The sequence below is a fragment of the Pleurodeles waltl genome, chromosome 3_1 (assembly GCF_031143425.1).
Source record: "Pleurodeles waltl isolate 20211129_DDA chromosome 3_1, aPleWal1.hap1.20221129, whole genome shotgun sequence".
Classification (NCBI taxonomy): domain Eukaryota; kingdom Metazoa; phylum Chordata; class Amphibia; order Caudata; family Salamandridae; genus Pleurodeles; species Pleurodeles waltl.
The window spans coordinates 1,782,149,455-1,782,171,347 of NC_090440.1; the positions used below are offsets into that span (position 1 = coordinate 1,782,149,455).

The window sequence follows — 21,893 nt, forward strand, 5'->3', positions numbered from 1 at the left end:
TGAAGTTTTGTTTGTTGTCTCAGCAATGGCTTCAGCCAGGAATTCTCTAGAAACATCAGGAATTTTTAATGTGGGTATTCATTGCTCTCAGGAGCTTAGCTCGTTAGCTTATATGATTCTGGATCCAGATGAAGTATTATGTCTTTGTAGAGAGACAATAGATTGGGTATTGATCTCAGTGGATTATGCTGTTGCTCTGATAAGAAAAGTAGCTGTGTGAACCAATACTGTCTGAGCCATTTTGGGGCCATCACTTCATCATGTTTAGCTCCTTTGGAGCTCGAGGAAAGCGAAGACAAAGATTCCTGACCATGCTAACAAAAGGGTATTCACCATGACCCCATTTGTGGATGCCAGCTTCTGTAAAATTGAAATGTCCCCTTCTGAGGGGCTGTGAACACATCCAATTTTGGCTTGCCCCAACAAACCCAAGATGTTTACTGTTGCCAATTAAGCTCCCACTCGTAGCAGCCCTTTGGTGCCCTGCTCAGAGTGTTTTGCCTACTGGTTGATAGTACCAGATACATGCTCCGCTGTCACTGTGATCACATCTTGCACTGACCATTCTCAAATTATCTGTGCTTCCATTGATAATGATTGAGATTTTGTGCCTCGTTTGTTGACAGAAAACACTGTTGTCATATGGTCTGTATACCAAGCAGCCTCCGATTCTTAGGAAAAAATATTATGGACTTAGAGCCACAGCTTTCAGTTTGACAAGACTGATCTGAAATTGGACCTCTTGCAGCACTTCTAGGTCTGCTTGACCAGTAGTGTAGAGAAGGAGGAAAAAGGTCAATGGATGGACTCAGATATTTCATCTAGGAGGCAGCAACTGAAGTCCCAAGGAGTAAGATGCTGCTTTCTAGCCTTAAACATCTTCAGCACTAAATACGACTTATCCCCAAAACAGCATGTCCCACCAAATTGAAGGTCCATTAGATTAGCTTGGACATCAGAGGAAAAGTTTGATATGTGGAGTTTAGCATGTCTGTTCATCATGATCGAAGTACCAATAGATCAAGCTACAGAGTTGGCGATATCTAGTCCAGACTTTGATATTGCGTGAAGCATTCTGGATATCCTTAACTACCTCTAGAAAGTGTGCCCTCATTTCTTCTGGCACATGAGGTACCACCATCTCTGTCATATCCCATACGGTATGGGTGTAGAATGCTAGAAGGTAATTTACATTCAGGGATTTGAATGCATGTTCCCCGCAGTGACAGTCTTTTACCCCCAGGTCTCTGAGTGCTTGGAGTCTCTAGACAAAGGATTAGCTGGGAAGGTCCCAGCCGACTGTACTGATGAACATGATGCTTGTACGACCAGACCTTTAGTCCAAAGATCAGATGAAAGGAATGGAGGGTCTCCAGGAGAAGGATGGTATGAACCACATACCAGTCTATTGACCTCTGGAGTGGGTGTGCCTCTCCCACACCACCAGGACTGGATCCAGGAGGGCCTCATTGAAAGGCAAAAAGGGCTCTGTAGTAGAAACTACCTGGAGAAGGACTTCAGTGAGCACACCAGACTATCTCCTGTCAGGAGCTGCAGCTCCAGCACCTCACGTTTACTTTACCAGCGAGTAAAAAGACAATCTCTGGCATGGGAGGCTTTGCTGGACGTGTCAAGCCCATTTGCAGACAATAGGCCAATACATTCCTGGCCTTGGCCACTAGTGTCATCATCTCCAAAGACATACAAGTTTAAAGGATCAGAGTCCAATGCAAAAATGTCATGGATCATTAGCACGTAGTCCTCCACCCACACTAATCTCTGAGCTTCCCTACTTGACTTTACTTGCAGCATGACTTTGGGAACTGGCACCAGGATAGGAGGTGGTGGCAGCACTGGTGGATGTGGGGTCGGCCGTGAGGCAGGTAAATGTGATGTAGTATATCGAAGTGCCAGGTTCACTGAGGGCCAAACCAGCACCAGTCCAGAAGGGATAAAGCACAGTAGCATTGGAGCCCCAGGTATGAACACTGGAAGGCATCATGGCAATATCGAAGGTGTACTGAGTAGTGTTGACGTTCTGGCAAAGACAGAATACATAGCTTTCAGAAATGCTGCCAAATCAGAGTCTGGAGTTGGGAACTTGAGGAAAACTGGAGCCGGTACTCCAAGATGGGAAATTGCTGCATCAAAGGGTCAGAGAACAGCTAAGGTGGAGATCGCAAAGGCTCTGGGGTACGGTACAGTAAAGTCACCGAAGAGGAGCTGCTTGGGGTAGAATCAGCTGGCTCCAATGCAACCAACTTTGGCTCAGAGAATGAAGATCCTGCAGAAGTCAAATGTCAGCAAGGTGATTTATCTTTGGAGTGTTTCTTGTGTTTCCTGTGTTTTTCATTTCTTATCATCTGAGGAATGTGATGATGCTGATCTTGAGCAAGGCATGGAACAACGTAGACTGCATTTCTTGCTCAGGCCATGAAGAGCTTCACTTTTTACTCCTGGACAGCCCTGAATGCATGCTGCAAAAGGATTCACTCAACATGGGTCATGGTCCAATCCAAGACACCAAAGGCAGATCCAGTGGGGGGAGGACAGTGATAGGCATCTGTCTCTGATAGTATTTATAGGGCTTAAAGCCTGAACGCTTATGAGGAAACAATACAGAGCAAAAATATTTCCATGGAGAAAACTCAAAATTCTAAAGTGTGAGCTCTGGGTCCATGTTAAACGTAGGAAAAAAAGGAACTAACGTCCTTTGTGGTAGGGTGGCACTAAATGGCTTTGGTTATGTCATCTGATATCACTTCCAGTGTCGGTATGAAGCCAGAAACCCCTACCAGCTTTGAAGTTTCCAGATCCAGTCTGACGTTTGGGATTATTCTACAGGTGAGGAATCTACAAATAGAAGTATTCATCAGAAGTTTTGTTTTACATAGTATCTAAAATGGCCTACTAACACATGATCATCCTGCATCATTTGGAGGAAAGATTTGTCCTTTTCGAGGGTGAGACCTAATTTTTTTTTAAAGTTTAAAGAAACTCTGGTACACTCTTTGGCTGCTCAACTAGAAAGGGCTTTCACCAGCCAGTTGTCACAGTATGGAAAAACATGGTGACACTTCATTCTCAAATATGCGACCACTGAAGACACATATTTTGCAAAAATATGAGTGGTGGACCTGAGGCCAAAGGAGAGGACTTTGAACCGGTAATGGTGGCTGGCCACTTCAAATCTAAATTATTTTCTATGATTTGGATGTATGTAGATATGGAAATATGCATCTGGGAAATCTATTGATGTCATGTAGTCTCCATAATTCAGAAGCAGGAGGATGTCCTTTAGTGTGACCATGTGAAATGACTGTTTCTTGAGGTATTTATTTAATCTGTGAAGATCTCAAATTGGTCTCCGGTCTCAGGATCTTTTTCTAGACCAGAAATAAGGGGGAATAGAAATCACAATAGCATGGGGAATAGGGCACTTACTGTCTACAGCTCCCTTGTTTAACATGTAATGTGTCCTCACCTCCTATCTTTGTGGCCCACTCACTAGTGCAGCCCCTTTGAATCAGGCATTCTATCTGTCCCTGGCACTTGACATCTCCTCTGCCTGCCCCAAACCCTTACAAGCCCTGCATGCCACCATGTACTCCCCGTACAGACCTTGTGCACGTCTTGCCCCCTGTAACACTTCAATGTTTATTGCCTCCTGAGCGTGTGCTCTTTGTGGCTGTGCAATGGCATGCCATGTGAAACTAGCTTGCCACACTGCGCGTGCAACCCTTATGAGTGCCCTTTCACTCCAAAGGAGTCTCTGTGTGGGGAAACCTCTAGCCCCCTTCACCTCCTGGGTGCCTCCAATTAGTTAACATTGGCAAAACACAAGTTTTAGCTTGTCATTTAAAATTGAATGTTATTTTTATCTCTCTAAAGATTGCATGTTTTGGCAGAGATTTTTAAAATTAAACTAAGACCAGGGAGAGGGGTACTTCTGTTACACCATCCAATCCTCAAGATCAATTCATTTTTAAAACTCTGTGAGCTTTGGGAGACATTGATAAAAAAAGTGCAAAGGGTTTACAATAAATCTACTGAGAATTAGGATATGGCCTTAGGGACCTAAAACCCATGCCACACAAAAGGGAAATGGTGTTATAAGTTGTAAAAACTGCCATAGCCTTGGGGACATAGTAGTCCGTGGCTTTGCCCCAGCTGGGTAAGGAATGGGTTAATTAGTTAAAAAAAACATTCTGTTTGACTAAGAGCAGGAGTACTATATGACCCCTTCGCCTTGTCTGAGGGTGGTATAAAAAGTAGGTTCCTGCCTCTGTCCTCCTTTTGGAAGACGGCAGAGAAGAGGATAACAGGTGACCCACTATTCAGTGGACTGCAGAAGGCAGCAGCCCACAAAGGAGGGGTTCACCCGTCACATGCACACAAAATCCTGTACCCAACTGGGAACAGGGCACCAAGGCCACTGATGGATGACTCTGGCCTCTCTGCCACTACCAATCAAATGCACTGGGCTATGGAGGAGCGGGCCAGCTGACGTGCACCCTTTTCCTAACTTGTAAAAGGGCACAGGAGAGGGTGCCAAGAAGTCACCCACTCGCCACATTTGTTTAAAGCCCCCTTTCACAATTTCGCAAGGTAAAAGGGCCAATTTCACCCTCTCACCCTTGGGCAAATTAAGGGGGTGGTAAAGTTTAGTCCCTTTGTCACTTCTAAATTGTTGGTAAGTAGAGGGAGAACACATTAAGGTAGACAGAGGCTATTGTGATTGCCTCCTTGGTGCAGGCGGGAAGGCATCCTACGCACGACCTTTAGGCAACATCAGTGAGGGAATTAACTCCTCCGCACTCTTGGGTCATGCACAGTGGTATGAATAGTCCCCAGAACCTGGCCAGTCCAAGGGGTGTGGAGCAAACACCTTGTTTCACTAAAGAGGTGAAATACGGTAAGTATGCTTATCTGACAACTCCTAAACCACAGAGCATCAGGCATCCTTGCCTGCACTTTTATTTACTGTTTTTCTCCTTTTACTTTGTGTTTTGATTTTCTACCGCTCTTCATGAACTGTGGGAGGAAAACACTTGTGCGTGCCTAGTGTACACTCACAAATTGTTATGCATGCAACCTGGGGACCAATACGTCTGCTCATGCCCTGTTTGCATTTGCAAACTTATTGAAAGCTATACATACTCTGAGTGTGCACTGGACATTTTCATTTTGCCTTAAAGCTCCAAAACGGCTGAACAGATTTTCATCAAACCAAAAATTGGCACTGAATCAAAGAAAGGCAGCCATTCCTCAAAAAACTTGGTGATCATCTGTTCAGCGGTATAGGATTGTTTCATACACAAAAATATCCCTGGAGGATTTTAATTTTAAACATGAGTAAATGACTTTGGGAACCATGCAAGATTTTTAAACTGTTGGACTGATTTCCTCCAGATTTAACATGATGTAACATATCCGTCTCTTAATTTTATTATCTAGGATGGTGAAGACTGGTCAAGGGAGGAGTAACGTAATTAAGAATTCAATATCTAGAGGTCCTGTGGTACGAGGTGCCAACCTGAACTACAGAAATGGAGCTGTGCGTCTACAATTTATAATATAAATAATTATAGAGGGGTAACTGAGTAATGGAAATGTTTTTCACTGAGGGGTTCTGAGTGACATCAAACAGACAAGAGTAATGCTCCAATTGTGTATGATGTCCATCAGAACCCTTTGGTGAAAAACATTCATGTTAGCCATCTATAATTTGATGCTATATATGGCCCCCAAAGTAATCTGTTCCTGCGTCCAACATATGCAATATATGCAGCATCACAAGAGCAATAGGTCACATAATGACATGTGAAGAACAGGCTACTTACCTATGGTAACGCCTTATCGGATACAGACAATATCTAGTTGCAGATTCCTTACCTATGAATTTTCCCAAAGCATCAGGCTGGGTCCAGACAATTTTGTGAGCAGTACCCCTCTGTGCCGTCAGGTGGTTTCGATAGGCTCCGCAATCCATATTGGCACTGTCCATGCCAGATATGATGTTGTGGTTCCTATATAGGCGCCAGACCGACGTTCTGCATCAGTTTCTTTTCACGACTTTCCACATCAAAGCGTGCAGAAAAATAAAGAAACTGACTACTGATGCGTCAAATCTAAGGCCCTGCCCCTAGAAATCAGTTTACAGACTCGGAAGGACAGGTGGGTCAGTAAGGAATCTGCAACTAGATATTGTCTCTACCAGATAAGGCATTACTGACGGTAAGTAACTTGTTCACCTGATAGAGATTTCTAGCTGCAGATTCCGTACCTTTGAATAGATGCCCAAGCAATACCATCCCCGGAGGTGGGTCTAGTCCATACTAGAAAGTCTTGCAGGACTGAACGGGCAACATGCCCATCCCTACGAATCGGACTGTCCAAGCAGTAGTGTTTGGTAAACATGTGCAGAGATGCCCACGTTGCCGCCTGGCATATATCAAGGCCTGGGACTCTGTGTGCTAATGCAGTGGTTGCAGCTTTAACTTGGGAAGAATGAGCACGCGAACCCCATGGCTTGCTTTTTGGCCAGTGCGTAGCCGAACTTATTGCAGAGAACAACCCATTTGGAGATGGCCTACTTCTGCAAAGCCTGACCTTTCTTCGCATCCACATCACTGACAAATAGTTGATGTAGGAAAGCTCCCTTTTTGACATGCTTAGCCTCCACTTTTTGCCAGGTTTCTAATGTGGCTTTGACTGTGCACTCAGACCCAGATCTCTTTCCCCAAAACTGCCAAGTTGTTTTGCACAATTGGCAAACTCTCTAGCTACCACTATAGGTCTCTGCTAAATGGTGCCCCTGGTGCCTGAGGTACAAAGGAAGGTATCTGGGGGCTGCATCAATTGTGCCACCCACATGGACCCCTCACCAAACTCACACAAGTGCTGCCATGGGAGACTGCATGTGTTGGTGCAGGTTAAATTGAAAGCACGACCTGTCACACACTCCTGTGTGCCAGGCCCCCTATCACTGCATTTGCCAGGTGTAAGTCACCCGTAAGACAGGGTACACCCAGGCACATTTGAGGGTATATATGCATGAGCAGATATGCCCTTGCTATGTCCTTGTAGATTCTGAGACATGGTAAGTGCAAGAGGCAGCCATTATAAATGCATGTGCTGGACACTGGTAATTATGGGTTCCCTAGCTACATGATGGCTTTTCTGAATCTAGGGATGTCTGGTATCAAACATCTGAGAATAATAAACCCTTACTGACCACAGTGATGGATTTAATAATACATGCACACAAAAGGCACCTTAGAGGTGTCCCCTGAAAACCTACCAGCTACTAGTGTGCTGACTGACCGGTCCTGTCCAGTTCAGTCACCACAAATGGGTTTCTGGCCCCCCCAAGGTGAGAGCCAACACTCTTAGGGGCCTGACACAAAGGCCTGCTCTCGGCAGAGGTGTGACCTTCTCTCCCAGGCAGAATGGACATTCCAGGACGGGGAGCTTCAAAGGCCTTGCCACCTTGGTAATGCACCCCAGGTCTCTCCAGATGGTGGGGATGACCAACCCCCCCTGTCCTGTCCCCACTTTTGGCAGCAGCACAGGTGGGAAAATTAGTTAAATTAGGAGGAGAGCCCACTTCATGCCAGCTGAAGTGGATACTACTTTTCAAATTCCTGCATCTTGCTTGAAAGGAATTAGGCCACTAGGGTTAGGGTTATGCCCACTTCGCAGCGGAAGTTTTCATAAGAAGGGTGTAGTCACCCTAAAGGTGGTCAGCCCATTGACTACCGCCTGGAACTTCCAGTAACACCCCTAAACTGAGTATATAGCTGGCACCCCTGAACCCTAGAACTCTTATTTCGACAACCTAAGAAGAACTGGACAAAGAAGAGTTGCACCCATAGAAGGGAAAAAGAAGCAGCAGCTGACCTGGAATCAGCCCCTCTGGCCTGACTGCTGACCTCAAAGGCACCTGCACAAGATGCCAAATCGTCCAGCCTTCAATAAAGACTTGCGGCTCCCATGGGCACCAGATTTGCCCTGCAACAAGAAATCCAAAGAAAAGACTCTGCAGCTGCTGGACCCCTGCATCCCGACACCAGAAGTGACCACTGCACCCAACATCCACAACCGACGCCTGCAGCCTCAGCATACAGGACCCCCTGACAGAGTGCTCCTAGACGTGAAAACCTGATGCATAACGACACCCCTGCATCTACTGCCCAAGGGCACAGGAGAAGAGAACCAAAGGAGCACCTACATCCCAGAGCACCCCAAGTCTACTACCTACCTGCTTGTTGTCCCTGACTGGCTTCCTAGCCAGAGCCTGCAGCCTGTCTTCACGTGAACCTGACTCCCATTGGAAACCATTGGGCACCCGACGTCTTACTGCACCTCTGCACCCTTCCGCACCGTGTGACCTGCTGGTGTGGTTCTGATTAGTGCCCAGTACTTACCTTAACTCGCTGAGATTGGGTTTGTAAGTCGTTGTTAACCGGTGTTTTCTGAACATTGTTTTCCAACATAGGATAGCATTGAGAGAACTCTGAAAATTGCACTGTCTATTTTTGAAACTGCAAAGTATTTATGCTTAAAAGTCTACTTACCTGATGATGATGATGACGTTCTTGGGTTTGAAACATATATATATAAAAAAATATTTTTTCTAAATTGGTCTCAGATTAATTAATTGTGTGTATGTCTCATTTATTGCCTCTATGAGTACAACAAATGCTTAGAACTACCCTCTGATGAGCCTAACTGCTCACCCACACTACCACAAAAAGATCATTAGTCCTATCTACTTTTGCCTCTGCTAACCAATTTGGGGATCCACTGGACTCTCTGCACAGTGTACTTCATTTTAGAGCCAGGTTCCTACAGTTGATCATCTACCCAGAATTCTTTTGTATGATCAAGGTAGAATGCCAATGCTCTTTTGGTCCAGGAGCTAGAGTCTCTTCTTCCTTAGAAGGATGTTGGGGGTGGGGGGTAAAAAAAGTAGGCAAGGTGATGGATTAGCCTACATGAAAGGGCGTAACCACTGCTGGCAGAAAAAAGAGGCCCTAGTGTGAAGCAGGTACGGACAAAGTTTGCGGGGTTCTGCTACGTAGAACTCTGCAAAGTGCAGAAAAAACACTGCTGCACCACGCAGAGTTTCGCAAGCGAAGTTGTTGGGGTAAGTCATGCTGCTACGCAGTAAAATCAGCACAAACAGCACCATGTGGAGCTCCAGAGGGCCCTAACATCTTTCTGACGCTCTAGTAGATTTTCTTCTGTAGTGGTCACTTCTTCAGCGCGAGTGACAGCTTTCTCAACGCGGGTGGTAGAGACCTGCTGTGACTGCCTGCATTCAGAAATCTCACTCGCCCACGTGAGAGAAAACTTCACCCACCTCTAGTGCAAAGCACCACTTTGTCAGGAAAGATGTAAGGGTAGGGCGGCTTAAATGACAATGCCACCAACTCACTCACCCTGTGGGCAGATTTAGCGGCCACAAGGAAGGCTGTTTTTAAAACGAGAAGCCTGACAGGGCAATTGTGGAAAGGCTTGAAAGGAATGCACATCAGAAATGTAAAAACCAAATTCAGATAAAAATGGGACATAATGAATGTGGATGGAGGAAAGACGTGTAAGATCTTTTAGGAACCTATGTACAATGGGGAACTTAAACAAAGAAGGTTGAGCAGGCAACATCAAAAAAATAGAAATAGCATACAAATAACCTTTAAGAGTGGCCATAGCAGACCTCTGCTGACCCAGGGAAAGGATAAACAACAGGACCTCAGAGAGATGGGCAGAAAGGGGGTCAACAGACTTGTCTGTGCACTCTGCGACACATTTCTTACAACAACAGGCATATACTGTTTTGGTGGAGGGACGCTTGGCTGCTAAGTCTACATTACAGACTTCAGGAGGAAGGTCAAAGCTGTAAATTGTCACTGCTCACTCTTTGTGCAAGAATGCGGAGAGTTGACAGATTCAGGTGCAGAACCCTCCCCTACTGCTGCAACAGAAGACCCTCCTGAAGGGGCAGTCGGATAGGAGGATCGATGGACATGTTCAGCAGCTCAGGATACCAGACACTTCATATGCCCAGGCTGGAGCCACAAGGATTACTTGGGTCAGGTCGTTCTTGATCTTCTTGAGAACTCTCGGCAGAAGTGGTATGGGCCAAAACGGGTACAGGACGCCTGAGTTCAACTCAAGACGAAAAGCGTCTCAGATTGCCACCTTGGAACCTCCAACGTGCAAAACTTCTGACATTTCGGGCTCTCTGCGGAATCAAACAAATCTAACCAAGGCTCTCCCACTGCTGAAAGAGAACTTGTACCACCTCTGGATGGATATGCCATTTGTGACCCACTAGACATTTTCAGCTGAGTTTGTCTGCTCTGGCATTCAGAGATCCCGCCAGATGTTGAAGCACCTGCATTATGCCCTGCACCTTATTTCCCTTGACAGGGGGAAGATATACTTTTAATGCTAGACTAATCTTCAACAGGTTAATGTGGAATGTGGATTCCGCCGGAGACCAGATGTTTCTGATCTCCTCCTCTCCGAGATGGCTGCTGCCCCCATCCCAGGAGTGACACATCTGTCACTACTGTCAGATCTGGTTGGGGAAGAGAAAGGGATCTGACTCTCACCCAGTAATGATTCGTCAACCACCACTGCCCATCTTTCACAGATCCCTCCGAGATCTGGAAAGTATCAGAGATTCCCCTGGAACATTGGGTCCCACTGCATAGCCCGCATATGCCATCAGGTATGTCACCAGCAGGATGTAGGAGGTCATGAGGCCTGGCAGCCTCAGAGTCATTGTCACCAAAATCCAGTAGGGGCTAAAACATCGGTATCGTAACCTAAATATCCTGGACTCACCGCTCTGAAGAATAAGCCCGCAACTGCACTTTGTCCACCACTCACCCACTGGAGGCTTTACCTCTCATGTGTCATAGTGTGGGGAGACACACACACACACACACACACACACACACACACACACACACACACACACACACACACACACACACACACACACACACACACACACACACACACACACACACACACACACACACACACACACACACACACACACACACACACACACACAACATTTTGATACATTAATTTAACATTGAAAACTTTGGACACAGTATTTCCCTATTTTTCACCTTGAGTAAAATATCCACAATCCTTTGTTGATACTCTACAGCTTGCTTGTCATTCTTAAAATCTTCAAAGGTCTGTGAATATAAGAGAAGAGACAGTTGAAAACATGTTACTTCATGGAAAAGGATCACCTGCTTCAAGAAAAATTACTTTCAGTGACAGATTGTTATGCACGTGCAGGCTGGTCTACTCGCTGCCCTCATGCCATTGGTCGAAAATGCCCCTGGTGACGTTACTTGGCAAGGTGGGAGTGCTATACATGTATGTGCAGGTTTCTGCATTACAAAATCATTTTCCATATCAATGAACTTTTGGTGTTGCTTGCAGTCGCGTTGCAGCTGGGAACTGCTGAGAAATTATTTTACCAACATAACAGGACCCCAGACACAAATTTAAGGTCCTGGAAAATTTATTTTCCTGTTAAAAATATGTGAAACGCCAACTTAGTTATGAATTTTTGACATCTCAGAAAAGGGAGTAATTTCTCATTGTTGAGAATCATTTCTCTCAGTTCATAACAAAACCTAGTTCCCCATGTCTTATCTACATATTGTCAACGTTATAACAGACATAGCATTGACTTACCAAAGCTAGCACATTCAGAAATTCCCTGGTGTCAAAATGCAGTAGGGTCCTCACATAAGGGTAAACTTCCTCATTGGGCAACGCTTCTGGTGAGTGGAGACGAATCAGAAACTCGAACACCTTTGAAGAAACATTTTCACCATGAAACATACCTATTTTCTCTTCAAAGAGTTCCATTCATAAAAAAAAACTGACTTGTTTGTCTACATGCAAATATGCAAATATATATAAGCATATATAGAAGTGTTTTGAAGTAGCAACAATTGCATGTAATAGCAATAATTTTTTAAACAGATTTTCCAGTTTGGATGATCATGTATGTCTGTTGCTACTTTAGGTGAAATTGAAACTGTAGTCTGAATGATGGGAATGTAGGTAAATGGAGCTTGGTGGATTACTATTGTCACTATGCTGGTACTATGGGATTGTATTGTGCAACAGTCCAATGGGTTCAAATGTAACCTATGTGAAATAGTCATACTAGTATGTAGTATACATTTATTTGACTAAACAATTATTGTAATAACATGATACGAAATCTGATGACCCTCATTAAAAAATACATACAATACAAAAGAGTTATTAAAGTATTCAAATAAATAACACAGTAAGTAAACAAATGGTTTAAAACTATGGTTTAAAATGATAACCCCTTAGTGGCCTGTGTAAGATGAAACAAAGCTTGATCGAACATTTCATGAGTTTGCTAATGAAAGGATTAGATTGTGCATCAAAGACAGTTTAATGGCCTCTTCCATTGTACTCACTTTGGATTGTCAAAAGTACCCCTGTAGCTATTTCTTCTGTAAATGCAGTATTTCTGACTGAGCAGTATGCCAGCAGGTCTCAAATACCTATGGTTAAAAACTGATCTCTTGCAGGTCTGTCGAAAGAACAACCACAGTACATTTCATGTTTGCATAACTTCTGATCTTTTTTTCTCATAGGGCAAGGGGGGTGGGGTGGTTGATGGTTGGAGAATGCGTTGAGGAATCTGCAGGAACATTATGTAGATTCATGATCTTATGAATGATTCTCAAAACAGAACCTGCCTGGGAGGTGAGGAGTAGTGCCAATTAGTGGTCAATGTACCCATCAATGCATGTATGAGGTGTAGGTCAGTAGTGCTTGGCAAAGGTATGCAAAGATAACTATGTAGACAACTGGCAGATGAGAGCACCAGGATGCCTCTACAGAGACTCTGAAGGCAGCCATGGTTCTACTGAAATGAGCACAAATGTGATACAGAGGCTCTCTAAGACATAACAGAACTTGATACAGAGGCTGGTCCAGCATAACCTGGTGCATTATGTCACTGCTTTGCCCTTTTAGCTTTGACTTTTGTTGATAAGCTACAACTTATCCATGGTAAAAAGGTGGACCAACAGACAGCCTGAATTTACTGAACCTCAACCTCATGCACAGACGTTTTTGCAACCAACAAACTAGGCAAATATTAATCATCTTGAACGGAAGGCAGATAGGACTGCAAGATAGCCCTTTACCAGACCCTTCTGTGAAAGGAACAACAAAATTCACAAAATGTTGGAATGGCAAGATGTAAAGAGGTTGATAACTTCAGACTCACATCATTAAAGGAACATTACGGTGGCATGTGTAGATGGATTTGGTAGTAGGCTGCCAAGATGACATCTGAAACCTGAACAGGTAACTGGCACAGCTAAACCTACACTCATATAGCTGTTGCATTTTGGTATTGTGGAGGAAGATTTTACCATTGCGCTATGAAATCGGGGAATCTCCACATAGGAGAGGAAAGGGCGGCCAAGTGCTAAGTGCCAGAAGATCAGCACACCAAATCCTCCATGCCGACTGGAGCAACCAGAATCCATTGTGGTAAATCCTACACTTTTTGAAGTAACTTTGACAGAATTTGATAAGTGGAAAGGTGTACAACAGGCCCTGACCCCACTAAATCCTGAAGGCATCGCCCTAGGGAAACATTCAGGCAGAAATGTATGGCATAAAAACTGCAGATGCTTCCTATTCTGGGCTGCAGCGAATGGAATAATGAATCTAGAGAAAACCACCCCAACAGCGTGGAGTGAACCTCCAACTTGTGGTCCTCCAATGAGAAGCAATTGAATTCACCTCTCCTCACACAGAGGGAGCCTACTGGTAAGCTGATTTCGGGAATATTCTCATTTGCAATGCCCACTAGAGCAAGTAAATGACTCCTAAAACAGGGTTCACACCTCTCACCGCCCTGCCTTATCAACAGTTGTGTTGTCCAACAGGATTTGAACATGCCTTTTGAGCAAGGAGGAATACGAGCAACATGAGCACATTTATGTGTTAGACCTCCTCCGCAACGAATCAAAAGCACCGCACGGTCATGCCACCAAAATGAGCACCCCAACCTAGTCAGGAGGTGTCCATGACCATAACAGCCTCTCCCTGCAGAGGGCTGAATGGGTGGCCCCTTATAATGGAGGGGGTGTCTACCAGTGCAGATCCTGATGCCCTGTCTGAAAATTTGCTCCTGAGCCAAGTATCTTCCTTGGTGTTTCCACTAACGGGGTGTGGGGAATTGAGGGGTGCGATTTTAACTGTACTAGACGGGAATCTGGATAGGTGTCGCCCTAGACAAAACATGAAACCAAGGATGACAAATGCGTTAGCTGCAGTGATGGCCCGGTTGGGGTGTATAGATATCTGGCACAGGCAGTACCTCACACCTACACAATTCTACTGTTACTCAGCAAGAGACCGCACGCATAGTAGACTGAATGAATACTGGTGACCCAAGACCTCGGCCCTGGCATACACATTGCCCAGTGTTTAAACAGATTCCTCTCAGACCACACACTGCTGCTGGTGACATATGTTGGTGGTTGAGGAGATGCCCAGTTTCTCTTGTGGAGGTTGCACCCAACATCGCTGAAGGATCCACTCTTTCGAGCGGGTGTTAAGGTAACTCTGGAGTATTATTTGGATCATAACTGGGGATCCACAGAGATGCAGGCGACTGAGTGGGAGGCACTGAAGGCAGTGGTGAGGGTTAGATATATGCCCCAAACTTATGGTATTTGAAGACAACTGACGCTTGAGCAGACACAAAAAGAGAAGCGGCAGCCTGATGCTGCACCGTGGAATTGCAGCCCTGTGGCATACGTTAGATAAACACAAACTCTGAGAATATAGATAGTAGCTGAAACTAGAGGTCCCACCCCTTAGTTTTATCCTAAAATTAACTGGATGCGATGAGTGCGGTGACCCATTCAGATATAAAAGCGAACTTGCCGGCCTATCTGGCACGTTTCTATAAAAGACCGCCTAGCGCAGATCACGTGCCATGGATTTTCTGACCGACCTCCACATACCCAGACCCTCACCAGCAGACTCAATGAGCTCATGAGGGAAGAGGTGTTGGTTGCTATCAATGTTCTGGCCACGGCGAAGACGCCAGGGAGAGATGGCTGTTCATCGGAGTTCTTTTAGGCTTATGCTGACATCCTTACAGACAGACTCCCAGAGGTCTGCCTAGAAGCCTTTTGCAGGGGTAGTCCCCCCTACCACTGCAAGCCATAATTATTACGGTCTTCAAGTCGATTAGGGACCCTGCAGAAATGACCTCATGCAGGCCCCTCTCCTTGTTAAAAGGAGACACAGAGGTCCTGTCTCGGGTGATTGCCAATAGGCTTTTGCCCAGGACAGGGGTGCTTGTCCATGAGGATCAATGAGGGTTCATGCTGAGGTGGAACACCATGATGAACCTGTGGCGTCTCAGGAATATTCTGACCTCCTTAAGAGTTGATCAATGAAGTGGAGCCCCAGTGGCTCTAGACCTTAAGAAGGCATTTATTCTCTCAGCTAGGACTACATATTTGAGGTCTAGGCCCTGCTGGGATTTGGCCCAAAAATCTTAAAACTGAGTATGGCTCCTTCATACGTGCCTGACGGCGAGACTCCACACTGGCAGCCAGCTCTTGCTGGCATGGTGCACAGAATGTGGTATGCAGCAGGGATGACCCCCTATCCCTGCTGCTTTTTGCTCTGGCAATGAAGCCCTTGGCCATAATACTAGGACAGACACTGCAACCTTGGGGCATGCAGATTGGTGTCATGACTCATTTTGTTTCCATGTAGGCAGACAACACACTGATAAACTATTTCCGACCAGAGTTATTGATTCCAGTTCTATTCCAGGAACTGGTACTTTTTATGGGATACCAGGGCTACAAGTTAACAAACAAAAGACGGTATTCTATCCATGTGCTGCCTTGACTGGTACCCCCAATGCTGGCTTACCCAAGGTGAGGATCCCATGGGAATGTATTCAGATACCTAGGAGACTAGGGGACGGATACAGCAACCCAATATCATCAGTTAGATAAGGAAAGGATAGTGAAGGGACTCTGATTCTCCACACTCCCCCTTTTGATAATGGGACGAATGGGCTTGCCAAAATGGTCTTGGTGTCCAGGTTTCTCTACGTAGCCAAAACACACTGTACCCGATGCAACAATCAATCTTCCAAGACTTAGAAAGTCTTTTAGTTTCCTTAGTCTGGGCCGGGGGTAGGAATCAGGTTAAACTGGAACTGAGCAGGGAGAAAGGTGGACTAGATTTCCCTGAGCTTGAGTTTTATTACATGGCATCGCAGCTGCAACATGCATAAAAGTGGTGGGATCCTGAACCCAATTAGTAGATCCGCCTGCTCTGTGTCACAGTAGAGACGAGCACATGGCCTATCTAACTGATGCGAGGACAAAGACAGACTGATGGAGTGGCAGCGGTGGTTGTGCAAGTTGCACAGGGTTTGGGACACAGTGGTTCAGCAAGTACTAAAGAGTTCGATATTCAGTAGGTCCCTACTTCTGGACTGGCTTCAGACGTTCCGCTAAATCACTGATGTGGTGGCACTAAACAATTGGATGACAGGGAGATGCCTCCTTTTAGGGGACCTTTACCCTGCAAAGATATTCATAACCTTTGGCCAGAGATCACACCATCGTGGAATTTTCATCATTTGGACTACCCCACATCAGGTTTTGTAAGCCTGAGATATGATCAGAAAATTAGTATGCCACGTGGTTCATATGTGTTATGAACTTGTGTATGTTCTTGCAGGGCAGAAAAAAATCTAATCGGGACTGGAAGTTCTGCATGGGTGAGTACTATGCTCCCAATGTGTTCCTTGTTCACCAGTTATCTGTCCGATTCAACTCTTACCAAGTCATGAATCCTTTTTCCTGACAGCACATCCAGATAGAGACAATTTGCTGACACAAATCAAGTTTCCTTCCCTTATAGTGGTGTATGAATCAGTTGGAGCACATGTGGCCCATCTAGGCAAGTTATCACTATTAGTTGACCATCCAGTGTACCTTCCACTACAACATACTGGAGGTCAGGGTCTATTTTATTATGGTGTACCCTCAACGGTAACATGGTCTGATCCCGAACAGGGCTCCTCATGCGTACAGTGAGCATGTTGTATAGTATAGTTGTTTCTTTCATCTTTTATGTAATTGAATCCCTTCCTTTTCAAAAAAAGTGATTCTTGAAAACATGCTATATTGACACTGCTCCCACGCACACAAACCACACAAATTAACTACAGTTCCGAGCCCCCTCGCGTTCCAAATGAAGGGTCTGTATTTGTTCATCCCTGCAATGGTGTTGAACTCTGAAGTGTAACCATTTAAAGGATGTGGCAGTCCAAACACACCTTTCTTCTATGTTACTAGAAAAACAATATTAGCACTTTCCCAATTTTGTCAGTGGATAATCCGCTCAATCCCCAAGTGATGCATCAAAAGGTTTGTCTTCTACCATCTCATTACATACAAACATTAATATCCCCCCACAGCCTTGTTTAAGAACTGTCAAAGAAAAATGATTCTAAACATTTCCAAAGCTCACCCTTGGCCATCACAAATGCAATGCCAAAGGTAAGGCAGCTATGCAAAAGTGTAGCTCCCACTGTGCCTCTTTCTTGTTGTGTACCTCTACCATCTGTCAGCTACTGGGAAACAGTCAACATTGTGCATTCCTTCTCCAAAGTGTCAGCTCTAACTTTTTCCCCAAAAGGGTGATCCCCTTCTCTGGTTCGGGTGATCAACATCTATCCTTCAACAGCCAATATTGCCCTTCCCCTTTAAAAAGGGGGTGAGTTCATTGATCCCAGTGTCACTGTGCCTGCGATGGAGGAGTCTGCAGCACGCTTGGATACTTTAGCATGTCTTGCTATTATCTCCTTGTGTTCAGCCGGTGCTTGCTCTTCAGTGAGTCTCTGCTGGGCCCGCAGTTTTTGTCTGTTGCGTCTCTTGAGTATTTTGAGCCTTGTGGTATCTTCCAGCATCACATAATGTCCCACAGTCCATTTGTCAGCCCACTCTATGGCTGCTTCTGGGTCTATGAAGATGTACTAATCTTTTCAATCTAGGGTTTTCAATGTGGATAGGACCTGAGGGATATACAGTAGTTCAAGTTCAGTGATCACATGCCTAGCTTAGTCTACAGGAACGTGTAGCATTATTGTTGCAACTTTTAGTGTACTAATTGTAGAAGGCGGTCACAGTTGTTAAGCAATCTAACCATCATTGGGCACAGGAGGGCTGTAGGTCTCAGCAGGACGGATGAGTCATTATGCACTCTCTCAATGAGGATAATTTGGAAAGGCCTTATAATTTCAGCACGGAGCTGCTCCTCAAGATATAGTTCAACAACTGGGCTTTACGCTTTCTTAGGAAGGCCGATTACTCTCAAGTTGCTTCATCTGGAGTGCCCTTCCACATTCTCCGCCCTATGCTATAAATAGTGCACACATTGCATGAGATGTCTGATTTGTCTCTGTATTTCTTACATCAATGATTTCACTATAGCCTGGGCAATTTCGGTTTCAGTAAGTGCCTGATTTATTTTACTGGTCTGTCCTAAGTAAATTAAGATCAATGGACACCATATCTATCTTTAGTTCAAGGGCTTTGCATGTCTTCCCAAAAGCCATTAGGATCCAGTTCATCTGGTGAGGAGGGACTTCCTGCAGTCCACCAATTCCAGACATGGGAAGCTCATCAAGCACCTCAAAATAATGTGTTGCTTTCAGGAGTGGCACGTTGAGTGTTTAAGACCTGGGTTTCATAACGTTTAAGTACCAGTGAGGGGAGTCAGCTAAACGAGGAGGCATCAAGCCAGCAAGTTCCTGGACACAGGCTAAATCCTCCTTGCTGCTGCTACATCCGTGGGTAGATGTTGGCATCAGATGGGCTCCAGCTGAGGAAGTCTCTTAATCTAGTGGTCTCAGAGCAATCCTTTTAAGCACGGCTCCGTAACTGATGTGGGAAAATAGAGGATTCTTTCAGATAGCCAGGAACCTGCGGAACTAACATCTACTCCTCCATTTTGCCTGGCCACAACACCTCCTTTTCACTTCAATATATTTATCTTGTGCTCTTCCGCTCGTCACCACACTGCTTCTCCACCATTATGTAACTATGAAGGCTTATATCTCAAGGACTGCTTTTGCTGCAACTGTTGTACAAAATTTCTATATGAGATGCTCATTTATGAAAAAGACATGCAAACTGCAGGAATCCTATATTATTGTTTTGTTTTGTATGACTATGACTGATGTCATTTAAGAAATAACAAAATTAGGTGACCAGTAATTGAACAGATTATTTATATGATGATTTAAGTCATTTGTAACATTCACACTAGCATTATGAGTTTGCAAATTTTTAAGAATTTATTTAGTTAGGGAGACATGGAGTGGCAGTCTAAGATGGCATCTGCAATCTAAACTTTCTTCTCTACACCCACAAACTAAATCATAAAAAGTACTGTTAGTGCTTTGGACGCTACAGCTGTTGCAGGTGGAGTCACATCATTAGACAGGTGGTGGATCCGGTTGGTATCAATCACGGGTCTTGTGCAAGCTCCATGAGTTGAGGAACCCATGGAGTAGATTGTGTGGCTAAGTATGCCCCAATGGCTGTAGGCTGGGATGAGAGAAATACTGAACGGGCTGAGCCCACAGAGAACATGATGTAGCTGGCCATTAATTAAAAAGAGGAGAGGAAGCAAACCTGAGCAATGCTGAGGTGGTATGAATAATGTACAGTTGGGGTCTGACCTGAACTGGACCAGGTGTAAATAAGCCAAAGGTTAGCTCCCAGCAGGCCCACCATGATTGAGGAAAGTTGGAAATGGGGAATTTATTGTAGTTGATAGGTTGCTAATTAATGCATGTATGCACAGATGAGAAACACCTTATATCTGCTATAACAAGCAAGGGAAGGCCTGCAACAATACAAACATCTCCTGGAATGTTATTGGTTAAACTGAGAGCAATCAAGCAATACGTTAAAAAAGCTATTGCCAGGTTTGCTCCTCTTCCAAGAATCTCCATGAAGAAACAGTGCCTTTTTGGGCCAAGATCCATGGAGGGGAAACTCTGTAGTGATCAGGTTTACATGACCCCCACTCTAACACACAATACCCAAAAAGAGATGACATGTCTACAGGTAGCAGCTCACAAAGAAAAGACAATGGTTGGCGGCAACTTCAACATTATAATAGATCCATATTTTGATATGGGTGCCTCTCATCACATTAAAGTAACAACACTTTCTAGGTGGGTAGCCACAATGGAGCTCTGTGATGTCTGGCAAGTGGGACACTGGAGTACAGTTTCTATTCTAATTCACACTACTCCTGCTCAAGGCTAGGCTACTTTTTCATTCCGGCCTCTGACCTGAGCAAGTTTACCAAATCCTATATCATGCCTGGATGCCTTTCAAACCATTTCCCAGTAGAGATATCCCTCTGCTGAACCTGTTAGGTAATTGGGGAAAATTAATTTCAGTCCCTTGTTTAACTTCTATGTTCAGCTATTGTACTCTGATTCCGGGGCACGTGTGTGAGTCAATTGGGGGCTCTCAAAATCCTGCCAAAAAAAGCAAAGGCACAAGACAGGGTTACACCGTCCCCCCTTCTCTCTGCCCTTGTGAAGAAAGCCCCTTGCTGAGTGGATACAATAGAATGCACAGATATTGGCATTAGAATCAGGTGCAGGAGTGGACATAATAAAATCTCATGGTATGCAGATGAGGTGTTGCTCTATGTTTCTAGGTGAGAATTATCCGTTCCACAACAAATGCAAGTACTAAAGTTTAAGGAGATGCGTCCAGTGTTAGGGTTAAATGAGACAAGTCCACCATAGCCCCAATTATCCGAGAGGAGCAGGTGGGTCTAGCATGTATCTCAGCGTTCAGGCATTCTACGGTCAACTTAGATATTTAGGAATGCAGATCACAAGGTAGTGGAGCCTGAACATCATTCCACTATAACACAAAATTACATAACTGAGTGATTACTGATGTGTTAGAAAACTCCCTCTGTCAATAATGGGGAGGACAGCACCATCTAAAATGATTGCATGGACTCTGCTCTTTTAAGCATTCGAGACCTACACTTGCATACACCATGTGAGTTTTTATGATAGCTTACAATCATAGTTAACTAGTTACTTGGGGGCTGTCAGTCCCCCAAGATTTTCATATAATCAGTGAGCACAGTCATAATATGGCGGTGGCTGGAAGTGCCATATTAAAACTTTATTATTGGGCAGCCCAGATACTACTAATTATTGTGTGGCTTTTTGAGGAAAGGGCAGACCTCGCAGTGAGTTTGTAAATCAAGATTCTCAAGTACTATAGGAAAACAACTTGCTGTCTACGATGCACATGAAGGTTTATGGAGATGCCCTCGGTGTTCAAATTAATTGTGAAAAGTCCACCTTAGCCCTGATTATCCGAGGGGAGCTGGCGAGTCTAGCATTTGTCTCTGCCAATCAGGGACTCAGCTTTTTAGCTATTAGGAATGCAGATTACAAGGAAGTGGAGCCTCAACATCATCCCACTGCAACACAAAATTACTTGACATTAGAGCGATTACTGATGTGTGTGGTAAGAGCTCTCTGTCAATAATGGGGAGGGCACTCTGATAGATAGTACCCTAAAAGAGATGGCATGCCCACTGGTAGCAGCTCCCACAGGGAAGACACTGGTTGCTGGCAACTTTAACACTATAATAGGTCCACAGTTAGATATGGGTGTTCTCATCACAGAGTGCCACCACTTCGTTGGTAGATAGCCTCAATGGGGCTCAGTGATGTCTGGCGGGTG

At 44.8% G+C, this 21,893-nt stretch overlaps 1 protein-coding gene across 3 annotated transcripts in view; it reads right to left on the reverse strand.

Moving 5' to 3' along the window:
• Nucleotides 1–21,893, reverse strand: part of VPS8 (VPS8 subunit of CORVET complex) — a 1,496,959-nt gene that overhangs the window by 849,435 nt on the left and 625,631 nt on the right. For all 3 annotated transcript variants that reach the window (XM_069225817.1, XM_069225815.1, XM_069225816.1), the window contains exons 26-27: nucleotides 11,737–11,856; nucleotides 11,154–11,225 (exon numbers count right to left, since the gene is read on the reverse strand). In XM_069225817.1, the coding sequence (XP_069081918.1) occupies nucleotides 11,154–11,225; nucleotides 11,737–11,856 (192 nt within the window). The remainder of the gene's footprint in view (nucleotides 1–11,153; nucleotides 11,226–11,736; nucleotides 11,857–21,893) is intronic.